This window comes from Sciurus vulgaris (assembly GCF_902686455.1).
Source record: "Sciurus vulgaris genome assembly, chromosome: 6".
Taxonomy (NCBI): Eukaryota; Metazoa; Chordata; class Mammalia; order Rodentia; family Sciuridae; genus Sciurus; species Sciurus vulgaris.
The window spans coordinates 117,636,762-117,649,481 of record NC_136466.1 but is presented as its reverse complement, the minus strand read 5'-3'; the positions used below and the strand labels follow the sequence as shown (position 1 = coordinate 117,649,481).

The 12,720-nt window shown below is 32.6% G+C and overlaps 1 protein-coding gene and 1 pseudogene across 10 annotated transcripts in view; one reads left to right on the top strand and one right to left on the bottom strand.

The window, feature by feature from the left end:
- The window catches only part of LOC306664130 (high mobility group protein B1-like), a 642,241-nt pseudogene that overhangs the window by 449,557 nt on the left and 179,964 nt on the right, over positions 1-12,720 (bottom strand). The window lies entirely within an intron of this gene.
- The window catches only part of ERBIN (erbb2 interacting protein), a 135,143-nt gene that overhangs the window by 108,638 nt on the left and 13,785 nt on the right, over positions 1-12,720 (top strand). For 4 of the 9 annotated variants that reach the window (XM_079144831.1, XM_079144832.1, XM_079144835.1 and 1 more), the window contains 3 exons: positions 721-2,269; positions 8,932-9,075; positions 11,502-11,621. In XM_079144831.1, the coding sequence (XP_079000957.1) occupies positions 721-2,269; positions 8,932-9,075; positions 11,502-11,621 (1,813 nt within the window). The remainder of the gene's footprint in view (positions 1-720; positions 2,270-8,931; positions 9,076-11,501; positions 11,622-12,720) is intronic. The other 5 variants (XM_079144838.1, XM_079144834.1, XM_079144839.1 and 2 more) reach the window with 3 other exon arrangements.

Below are 12,720 nucleotides of genomic sequence, written 5' to 3'. Positions count from 1 at the left end.
AGCCACTTAGAATAGTGATGAGTTTTAGTTTCTCTTTTGGTCCTTTTTGCTTATTTAACGTAGATCTTTGAGTGACTAGTTCTCTGCTTTGTACAATTTCCTTATCTGTATACTTAAATTTAATAATAGTTAATTTATTAATATGATTAATAATGTAAGGCTTCAGAATTACCCATAAAAATGTCCTGTGTTCTTTATATCATGACTAAGGTTATTGTCTTTCTCTCTATATACCTGCCCATCCTCAAGCATTTCATATTTAGCACATTTGTAAAAAGATAAGAATCAGAATGGGATACATAATTTCACTTGTGTTCATAGTTTGGCTTTATTAAACTATTTTGTGGCAAATTTGAACATATTGATGAAAATTAGTCGATATTATATGAGTTTCAGTGACATTTTACTTGTCTCCAATGTAATATAAACCTATAACACTTAAGGTAATTTTTTTCACTTAAATTTATTTTTAACTAATACATTAAAACATGAAAATTGTCCAAGTTAATGTGGTAAGGTGATGTTTTGCTACATATATACATACATCATTTAATGAAGATTATATTTTAAAATTACAAACTTGTTTATAAGTGCCTTTCATTTGTGACTCCATCAGCTCTTTTAACTTGTGTTATTATGCATGAAATAGTTATTAATGGTTCCCACATTACCAAGAAAACTTGGTTTTATTATTTTTTCATAAAACTATCTTTATTTTAGGCAAGAAGATGAAAATTTTAACAGCCTTTTGCAAAATGGAGATATTTTAAACAATTCACCAGGGGAAACATTCAAGGTTCATGATAAAAAAGATTTTAACTTACCTGAATATGATTTGAATATTGAAGAACGATTAGTTCTAATTGAGAAAAGTGTTGATTCAACAGCTACGTCTGATGAATCTCACAAATTAGATCATATCAACATGAATCTTAATAAACTTGTGACTAATGATACATTTCAACCTGAGATTATGGAAAGATCAAAGACACAGGATATAGTACTTGGAACAAGCTTTTTAAGCATTAATTCTAAAAGGGAAGCTGAACATTTAGAAAATGGAAATAAGTATCCTAATCTGGAATCCATAAATAAGGTAAATGGACATTCTGAAGAAACTCCACAGTCTCCTAGAAGGACTGAACCACAAGACACCAGTTCTTCTGTAGACATGGGTGTTTCTAAAAGCACTGAAGATCTCTCCCCTCAGAGAAGTGGTTCAATAGGATCTGTTGTAAAATCTCACAGTATAACTAATATGGACACTGGAGGTTTAAAAATTTATGATATTCTTAGTGATAATGGACCTCAGCAGCCAAGTGCAACAGTTAAAATCACGTCTGCTATTGATGGAAAAAATATAGTCAGAAGCAAGTCTGCCACATTGTTGTATGATCAACCATTGCAAGTATTTACTGGTTCCTCTTCATCTTCTGATTTAATATCAGGGACAAAAGCACTTTTCAAGTTTGATTCAAATCATAATCCTGAGGAACCAGATATAATTAGAGCCCCAGCAAGTGACCCACAATCTGCACCTCATATATATGGTCCTCCACAATATAATATTCAATACAGTAGTAATGCTGCAGTCAAAGACACTTTATGGCACTCTAAACAAAGTTCCCAAATAGATACTGTCAGTTTTCCTTCTCAGCGCCTTCCAAGATCAGAGAGCACAGAAAATCACAGCTATGCTAGACATTCTGCTAATATGAATTTCTCTAACCATAACAATGTTAGAGCTAATACTGCATACCATTTACATCAGAGACTTGGCCCAACAAGACATGGAGAAATGTGGGCCATCTCATCAAATGACCGACTTGTTCCTTCAGTAACTCGAACTACAATTCAGCGACAAAGTAGTGTGTCTTCCACAGCATCCGTAAATCTCGGTGATCCAGGTCCCACAAGACGTGGCCAAATTCCTGAAGGAGATTATTTATCATACAGAGAGTTACATTCAGCAGGAAGAACTCCTCCTCCTATGATGTCAGGATCACAGAGACCTCTTTCTGCACGGACATACAGCATCGATGGTCCAAATGCATCAAGACCTCAGAGTGCTCGACCCTCTATTAATGAAATACCAGAGAGAACTATGTCTGTTAGTGATTTCAATTATTCACGGACTAGTCCTTCAAAAAGACCAAATGCAAGGGTCAGTTCTGAGCATTCTTTATTAGATCCTCCAGGAAAAAGTAAAGTTCCTCATGATTGGCGAGAACAAGTACTTCGACACATTGAGGCCAAAAAGTTAGAAAAGGTAATTGAACTTGGGTTTTTTATTCTCTTTATGAACTTATTTCTGTTCCTTAAAAATGCTTGGTATTCTTTGTCTTTTGATCAGAGCAAAACAAGGTACTATGAATTATTATCTACTTGCATTCTAGGCGTTTTTCCCTCATACTGGGAACAGAGTTCCAAGTTTAAACTTAGGACAGTTGAGATGGTAGTGTAAACTTTTTTCTTCTCTCTTACTCCCCAATGATTCTAATGGTCTTATATTCACTTTTTATATTTATGGGTTTATCTCTTTGAGATTATACACATTTACTGGAAATAATACGTGTACTTCTGTTTAGCTTTTTCTGACCTCCTGCTCACTACTAATAACTATTGATTATGTAAATGTTTTGAGAAGATATCAGTTCACTATATAGTTAACAAAATAACAGGAGATGTATTTGCGAATGTAAATATTTCATCTAACATTGTCATTGACACAGATGATTTCTGGCATGGCATTTATTCTTGACTTTTCTCAACTGCATTTCTGACCTTCTTGAACTTAGTTTTTCTATGGCTCCAGTGTGGCTTGGAAATAGTTGATAAAATAATGCTCTTGATCAATTTAGACCTTTATATGTAGATCATTTTGAAAAGAGTTAAAAATTAAAGAAACAAAATTATGCTATAAAATTTGTATATATGCTATGAAATGTGACCCAACTGTTTAAGGCATATTCCTTAAGATTTTGGTTTTTATATCAGTTCATATTAAATCACAGCATATAATGTTAGCTCTTTTCAGTGAGGTTTTCTCAACTTTAGATAACTGAACATCTGTAAACTGTAGCTACCTCATTATCACTTGCCTGTTATGTTTCAACTGTAAGTCTACATATACTATTGAGGCTATTTGAATTTGTGTGCTTTTTATGAGGAATTTGGAAATTTCTTAACAAAGGAGAAGAGTCATATAGTCTGATAAATAATCATCTGGTGACAGTGTGGAACTAGATTTTAGGAGAAAGAAGGGTATAGCCAGGATTCGGTTATGAGGCCATTTGGCAATCCAATGAAGAAATGAAATGTGAACTGTTACCAGTGGAATTGAGATAAAGGAACAAATTCAAGAGATGGTTCTGAAATCGACTTTACTTCTGATTGAATATTCCTATAATCAATGATTGAAGAAAAAGGATATAGCTTGAGATTTGTGCCTTAAGTAACAGTTTGGGGGAATACCACTATTACTGGACATAGATGAGTAGACTTGGAGGAAGAAAGGCATTTGGTTATTATGTTCTGTGTAGTTTACTTCTAGAGGGCTTATTCTCCCACTTCTCTCCTGTCTGACTGAGGCATCTGGTCTTTAGTAAATAGGAAGCAAGTTCATTGTGTCTCTGAGCTTCCCCCCGCCCATTGCATAAAATGCATATTTAGAAATTTGCTGTGTGGTTTCTTAGAGAGTGTATGGCATTAGTTTTCTAGTTGTGTCTTTAGACATGAGAATCAGTGAAATTAAGAGAAGACTTCTGAGAAAAGAAACAGCAGACCGTCTGAACATAAATCCACAACTGACAGGCTAACTCCATTTCTAAGGATGCATAGATCATACTTGGAAGTTAAGAAGGGTATTCTTCCCCGTTTTGTGCTTGCTAGGATACTCACCTCCCAGACTACCAGCTGACTAGTGAGTGGTATATTCCAGTTCATTGGTGGGAATACACTTCCAGCATATACCAAAAGCATATGCTGCTGATACTGTAGCTCTGCTGTGTTCTTTCTAGGGTGTTATATTCTCCATTTCTTTGTATTTTGATTTGTTTTTTTCTTTTTGTGGTGCTGGGGATCAAACCCAGGGCCTCATGCACGCTAGGCAAGCACTCTGTCATTGAACCACTAGCCCATCTCTCTCCATGTCTTTCTTAAATGTATTCTTTGTTTCTTTTTGAACTTAAAAAGTATTCAAATGTGAGTCTGTTTTAACCTTGTGTAAAAATTTCATCTTCAGATATATTATCAAAAATGCATTCATATATTTGATAAGCCATATTTTTAAAGAATTTACCAGAAAATAAATGTGACCTCTCTTTGACTTTTTAAGTAAAAAGTAATAATAACTACTGTAAGGTATAACATTTTGACAATATAACTTTTCGGATTCTTGTCTCTGCTACATAATATGCTCATTGGATAAGTAACGTTGACTTTCTCTTCCTCAGTTGCTTTATCTATAAAATAGATGCAACAAAATGATTGATTAAAAATTAAATGAAGACTGGAAGTGTAACACAGTGATTGAGTACATTCTTAGCATGCACAAGGCCCTGGGTTCAATTCCCAGCATTACCCCCTGCCAATTAGTTAATACATAAAAAGCACTTAAAAACAATAAGCGCTTATATAAGAGATAATGTTTATTACTGTCTTCCTCATCCTCAGAATCATCTGCTAAAATGTAAACATTAAACATTAGACAATTTAAAATTAATGTTTTTATTTAAAATATCAAAATACTTTATTACAAAATGTTATTTTATGGTGTTAAAAATTATTTCTTAAATTAAAAAATTTCAAAAATATAGTTCCTAATTTAATATAAGTAGATTTCTTATATCAAAGATAAAGGCCTTTTCAGAAAATGATACTATGTTTTTAACTTGTAAATGTAACCCATTTATCATAGATGATAATCTTGCATAATATTTCTATCATATACTTATATGACAGGAAAATAAGAAAACATCAATAGAGACACTTTGTGAAGCTATATGTTTATTCATATACACGTATACTACAAGATTCCCACTAAAATAGAATTTTTAAAAGAAATTCAGTATTTTCTTTATGACTTTGTTATTAGTCATATCTTGTTCAGAAAGTATATAGTTTAGAAAAATTATTTCCATAGGAAATTTAATTCATAAAATGAAATGGTAGTGTATTAATGGTAATTATCTCAGTGATGAGATTGTCGACTCTTTTTTTTTTTTTTAAACCAGGGATTGAACCCAGGGGCACTTAACCACTGAGCTACATCCTCAATTCTTTTTATATTTTATTTTGAGACCGAGTCTAGCCAAGTTACTTAGAGCCTTGCTAAACTGCTGAGACTGGCATTGGATTTGTAATCCTTCTGCCTCAGCCTCCTGAGCTGCTGGGATTACAGGCTGTGCCCTAATGCTTGACCTTTTTTATTTTGATGTGGGGTCTCACTGTGTTATACAGGCTGGCTCTTTGAGCTCCTGGGCTCAGCCTGTCCTCCTGCCTCAGCCTCACAAGAAGCAGAAACTATGTGTGTACACTACTGTGCCCAATGTGGGGATTTTAAATTTTAAAAGTAATTTTAAGTTTTGTTTTAATTTTAAATCTCAGGATAAATGTAAACTAATGATAGATGTCAGAGTAACCATAGAAGATAGGCCTATTCAAGGAAAACTCTTTTTGAAACACTGGTAAAATTTTGATACATTGGAGTAAAATTAATAGGTTAGGGCAAAAGTTTTATCCGGAAGGAATACAGGAAGCAGGGAGAATCAAAATCTTTAGCCTGATTGAGTTAGGAATTTATTTTGAGAAATTTTGTTAATAAAATTTAGGCCAGATTGTGGATATAGATGGTCATAATAACAAATTTATTTAGGACTTACAGAGTGCCAGGAAGCACCATTGTATTGTTATCTCTCTGCACAAATATTTCTAAATTTTCATACAAGACCTTATGTGGTATCTTTATTATCACATTTTGTAGTAAAGAAATTGAGACATAGAATAGTTACGTAATTTTTTTCAGAATGATAGGTGTTACACAGAGTAAAGGGAACAATTTTAAAAGCCCAGGGAACTATTGAATGTTCTGAGCTAAAGACTGATAATGGTAAAAGATATTTTAAAATATCTCAGGCAAAGGTATTCAGGATGAATTGATAAGAGTTAGTTTGGAAAACATTTTCAATAATAAAGCAACTAAAATGATTAATACCTAGGCTAGGATTGTGACTGATGTGGAGATGAATCTGACATTTTGACAACAGTTACTTGGTTTTAGGGATTGGATGAGGGGAAGGATTCAAGAAGTAGCCAAGTCTTCTGGTTTGATATATTTGGTAATCAGTGTTTTTTGTTTTGTTTTTGTTTTTATTACTGGAAATTAGGAGATTGGTGACCTTAGTCCATTGTGGTGTAGTGTGAAAGTATGGCAAAAAGTAATTTTCTTGCTTTTGAATATTTTGTATTTGATGTGATGATTGTGTGTCCAAGTAACTTGGAACACAATATGATATTAGGGTAAGTGATGCAAATTTGGGATACAAAGCATATACTCATGTGAGTTTTTCTCTAAGAGATACTGAAAAGATAAATATATTATTTTTAGTAAATTTAAATATCTAATGATGCTGGACACTTTTATTCTGAAAACAATCCATTTGAGTTCTGTGATATGTGTACACATAAGACTTCTCCAGCATCTTTCCCTATCATTAGCTGCCAGGAATTTTATCATTTTAAGGGAAGAGAGGTGTACAGCCAAACCTTTATATATATATATTTTATCTTTGTTCTTCCTTTAATTTATATTAGAGGCTCTCAATTTTAATATGTGGGTTCTATAAATAAAACCATATATATTGTAGATTATGAAGGATTTCAGAGATTTTCAGATTAATTTTGACCATTTTGTGATTTTTTTTCCTTATTCAATGAGAAAACCTGACCCTAATCCCTACAAATCATGTTACATGTGGTTCTTTTTATTTATCTGAGTAATTTACTACTATTTTGACACCGTCCTCCCCAAAATAATCTCTCAATAAAAATAACCTAGAATTCTTAGTACTGAAGCATAATTTGAATAATATATATATAGTGGAAAAAATCTTATATTTTTAAGATTTTATTTCTGTAAGTTCCCAGTTTAGGTTAGAGATGGCTTCTTTTCATATGTTCAAAAACGTAAAAAATTACATGATTCTGAAATTTTCCTTTTTTATTTATAGAAATGACTTTGTTTTCATTCATTAAATGTGAAAATCATTAATATAATGTCATTGTATAATATACAGACATACACATAATGTACTATACATGTAATATATGAGTAGCATAAGCATATTGAAACTATTACATAAACATATTACTAATTAGGCATAGCAGCAGGATGTGAACTTCAAACTTCATTGATTCAAAGTGCTGGAGAGGGAGAAAGGACCTCTGTTCATTTCCAACACACACATAGACCTCTAATGGCAAGAGTGGGTGTTTAAAATTTTTTCCCAGAGGATCTCACAGTGCCTACTGTACCTTGTAAGTCCCCAAATTAAAGTTTACTACTTTGCTACAGTTGGGAGTTTAGTAATGGTAGGTTTTTTTATTGAAGTTTAAGTGGATTTTAAACCTTTTTAGTTATTTCTTTTTCCCTTTACCCATAAAAATTATACCTGGAATCCAGACATTTAATAGATATCACCTTAAAAATCTCAAGACTGAATTGATTTGAAAATAATAAAAACTTTTTATTTCAAAGTTGAATTATTGTAGATATCAGCATTTGCTAATACTCTTTCCTACATAAAAACTTTAGATATGAAGCACACACTCCAGACCATAATGTGGTTAGCACAACTTGATTAAATGCTATGTTTACTTGTTTATGTGTTTTGGGGAACTGAGGATTAAACCCACAGCTTTCCTACCACTGAACTGTACCCTACCTCCATTCAAAACTTATCAGCGTATAATGAGCATCATTGCCCAGGACTTTATGCCTCGAATTTAATTGGGCTCTGTATAGTGTATTGTGACAGGAGGCAGTTGGACACAAGCCTGAATTCAAAACTAGACATATTTTGAGCTTTAGTGAAAAATTTACAGTAAGCTCATCCATGTTCAGAGATGACATAAAAATTTGTTCCAGAGTCTGTGTATCATTAAAAGGATCAATTAGGCCACTCAAGTGAACACATTAAAGCTCTGTGTAACAAATAGAGTGTGTTGCGTACATATGTTTGTGTGTATGTATGAATTATTTCTTTATATTCACATTCTAATCACATGTTTACAGAATCTCAGCATTGCCTTGCTGAATCTTTATTCTTGGTGAAATGGCTTGGGAAAATGCATGTCTGGGCTATTAAATTAGCTTTTTTTCTAGCATTATTTTAGAATCCACAAAATAATAAAAAGATGTATATGGTGATTTTATAGATCTGTTTATTTCTGGAATCCTGTATTATTTCTGTAGAATGAAATGGACTATAGAAATACACTTAGCTTAAAATTGCTGGTTGGTAAAATTTATCTTACATAGAGAAATTAGTTTAATGAATGACTATAGATACTCATACATCTGGGTATGTCATCAGTTTCTATTTTCTGAAATATATAATATGTTAGGAATAAAGAAAATAATAGCTTTTATTAAATAACAGCAGCCATATGTTTATGCTTTCTTCCTTAGTGCTTAAACATGTGAATGGTTATATTTACATGTAATTTATGTTTATGTGTGTGTATGGTGTCATGTAAATGTGTGGTAAATAGTGCTCATTGCTTTTAGTGCCTCTGAAAAATTCAGTGTTGCATGATATTTCTTTGTGGTATCAGGTGGGGATACTTGTAAATAAATCTATGTACATAACATGTCTTGTGGATTTTGCATGCTGTACTAATCTCTCTTAAATCTGTCCCTTCTTTATTCAGAGCATGCTGTCAAGGTCCTTTAATTCCAATTTTACTGCTGTAAGCAGCTCTCACTATGGCAGCTCTAGGGATCTGCATGGCAGCCAGGGCAGTCTTGCCTTGAGTATTACAGACGGAAGAGGTTCTGGTGGGCACATTTTTCGAGTGAGTACCTACAGTAGACCAGTAGTTTTAGCACATAGAAAAGAAATGCAAAGTTTTAAATGTCTTAATGTTTCTAGGAAAAATAAAAGCTTAATGTGGGTTGGAAATCATGATATCCTCTGAGTTCTTCCATGGCTTGGTTCTAAAACTTTCTTAAAAGCTGTTTTGGCCTTTATCTCTTTAGCATCTTTGGTAATACACTAAGATGTAGTCAGCTCTTGATTTTTTTATGTAAAAGGAATAATTTTAACTACAGTAATTAAGAATTGGCCACTAAGTATGTGCACAAAGTCAACTCATATTTTGCTGAAAATGATTAAGTGTGAGACTGGAGAAAATGTAGTAAGTTCCAGGAAAAGGCAAAATCCAAATCCTTTATCACCCACTGTGGTTTAGTAGTGAAAAAGAAAGTTTTATTATTTTAATGAAAGTTAGGTATAAGACATAAAAATGGAAGAGAAAAAGGAGGACAGGACAACTCTCATTGCTCAGTATTAAGTGGGGCCTCTAAATAAATGTTTCCTTCTGTCCGGAAAAGATTTTTCTTCCCTTACTTAGCTTATTTTATCCCTTCCCATAGTTTTGTTTTCATGTTAATCCTGCTTACTTCTGTGTTCTTTACTTTTTCCTGAATGCTCCCTGTGCATACCCTCCCCACTTAAACATTTCTGACTTTGCTTCATTGTGTTCTAGAGTAGGAGCCGTCTCCCGGATTCACTTTGCCATAGCTACACCTGACCTAGTCTTGTCCTGTCCTCTGTCACCTGCCATTATTTGATTTCTATACTATTAAGGTAGAAGCAATCTTTTTGAAATTTCCTAATTTGAAAGAGTGAGAGATGGATGGTCACTGTTGAGCTCTAATTCCAACAGAGTCCAGTGAGTAAAGACCAGTGACTTTTATTAACTTGGGTATACTTTTCTTTTTATAGTAATCTGAAACAATTATTCTTTCCACATTCTTTTACAACAACATTTTGTGCTTATTTTTCTTACATTTAGAGCCTTCAAATGTGTTGATTACTTTTTAATTCATGATATACTTGTCATTATAAAGAGTAGATAAGCTAGTACATTCAGTCTTCAGTTTAAACTTTAGACTTTGAGCTAGGTTGGTTATTATATATTCTAAAAGAACATCACAAGAAGGGTGAAGGAAAATGAAGTATGCACTGTGTAAGTACACAACATAAGTCAAACCACTTTTCAAAAAATGCTAAACCATGGTTTGAACTAGCAACTAACTGCCTGTGATAGATTGGTGGCAGATATAGTTTTTAAGGCTAAATTTTAAATCCTTAAGCTTATATGTTTTCTGTAGTATATCATAATGAAGTAGATTTCAGATTATTTTTCAACATAATATAGTTTACATTTCTATGTTGCTAGGAATATACTATTTTGAAAATATAAATAGTATACTTTATCACAGTCTTTTTTGTTTTCTAAAATATATCTTTTGTGTAGAACTAAAAATATAGCTGTCTTATTTTTCAACATGTTTATAATAAGAAATATTCAGGATATTGACAGTTTAGCCTATTTTTTTCTAAAACTATCTCAGGTAAACTATAATGTGAAAATTTTTTGGCATATGAAGATAAGAACTAGTACTTTCTCAAAATCAGCACTTTTAAAACATTGACAAGAGTATGTGACAGAATTAAGATAGTCATGTTTTATAAAACTAAGTTTATTAGTTCTGCTTATTATGATAATTCAGAAAAAAAACCCTTTGTGTTTCTGTGCTGTTAAAAGAACAATAGTTAATTTTTTTTTTTTTACCAAAAAACCTTCTATTTAGTGTTGAGTATATCTTAGTTCTCATGAAATTGAGGCTGCTTTCATTAATAATTAAATTTAACCACATTTGGTGGTGCATGCCTATAATCCCAGTGACTTGGGAGACTTAGGCAAAAGGATTGCAAGTTTGAGGCTAGCCTGGGCAACTTTGTGTGAGACCCCTGCCTCAAAATAAAATTTAAAAATAAATAAAAAGGGCTGGAGCTGTAACTCAGTGATAGAGCACTCCTAGATTCCATCCCCAGTACCACCAATCACTTGATGGATGGATGGAAGGATGAACAGATAGCTGAGATAGTTAAAAGTTAGGTATTATTGTAATAAAACTAAGAGAGAAAAGGTCACATAGAATTTGTCTTTTACATGTATGTCTTACACAGAAAGATTAACAGTATATATCATACAACATTTTCATACATAATAAGAACAAACATCTTGCCATATGCCTTTGGAAGAAGCTAAAGGTCCTGATTGATGGCAGTGATGATTGTGATATTTGATTTGGCTCTTCATCTTTCTGTTCTCTAGCAGTATTTTTTCCTGTTATCAAGCATCATCAACATTTTGGTTTTACATCTCAAAGGTTATTATTTGTTTGCTTTTTATTTCCCCCTCATTTGAAGCATCCCCAGACATCCAGTCCAGGAGATCCTTGCCAGGATGATACATTCATTTCAGGACAGCAGAACTACTCATCAGCTACACTTAGTCACAAAGATGTTCTTCCAGACAGCTTGATGAAAGTAGGTGCTTAGGAAATAAATGAAGTAGTGTATATGAGCTTACCATGTTTTGCAGCTTTTGAACTAGAAATCTCATATGTATATTAACTGAAAATACTTTTGTAAGGGCTTTTCCACCTCAGTAAAGATTAATTTAATTTAGAAATACAAAATAGAGCTTGACTGTCTGCTATTTCTCAGTTTATTCCATGATTTTTCTACACTGGAGAATCATTTTATTGTTGCAGTTTGATTTTTATAGTACTTATTTTATCTTTTTAATCAAGGACTTTTTGGTATTATTGATAGTAAATCTATTTGGAGAGTTGAACATGAACTTGTCTTAAATTCTTTATTTTAGGATCTTTAATCATTACTAAAATATTTTAAAATGCTTAAAGTATTAGAAATGACCTTGCAAGACTTGTATATAGAGGTGATGATCGTATTCTTAATATTTCTGCAGCAAAAAAATGTGCTACTCATTTAGAGATACATTATTTGTGGCCAACCAAGGCCAAATGATAATTCTTTACCTTGCCTTAATTCTTAATAATTAAGAATAATTCTTAATCTTAAGATAATTCTTAAACTTGCCTCTGATACAAGATGTAATTATGAAACATATTTATTATAGAAAACTTTCATGTTGCTTTTGAGAGAGGAATCCAGCCATCTAATACTAAGTTCATATGTTTTTAATCCCATTTTCTTTTAATTGAGTGCTATCATCCAGGTTTTTTTTTTTTTTTTTTTTTTTTAATATATACTTTGTGGTTTAGGTTACTGAGTTTCTTTTCTGCTCCTTAAATCTCCTGGGCCATCTGCTAATCATAACTTAATACATTTTTTTTTTTTTGTATATATTTAACACTGGTATAGGCAAGACCAAATAGCTATGTGTCCGGGAGTCTTAAGAATAGGTCAGGGGGCAAGGGTTATAGCTTGATGGTAGAGTGCTTGCTAGCTTGTGTGAGGCTCTGGGTTCAAACCTTAGCACCCCACCCTGCAAAAAAAGCACATAAGAATAAATGGCATGCATAAACAAAGAAAACAAGGGTTCTCTACAGAATAATGCAAATAAAGCCATAGCACAACCAGTTAATTACTCCTGGGCTGC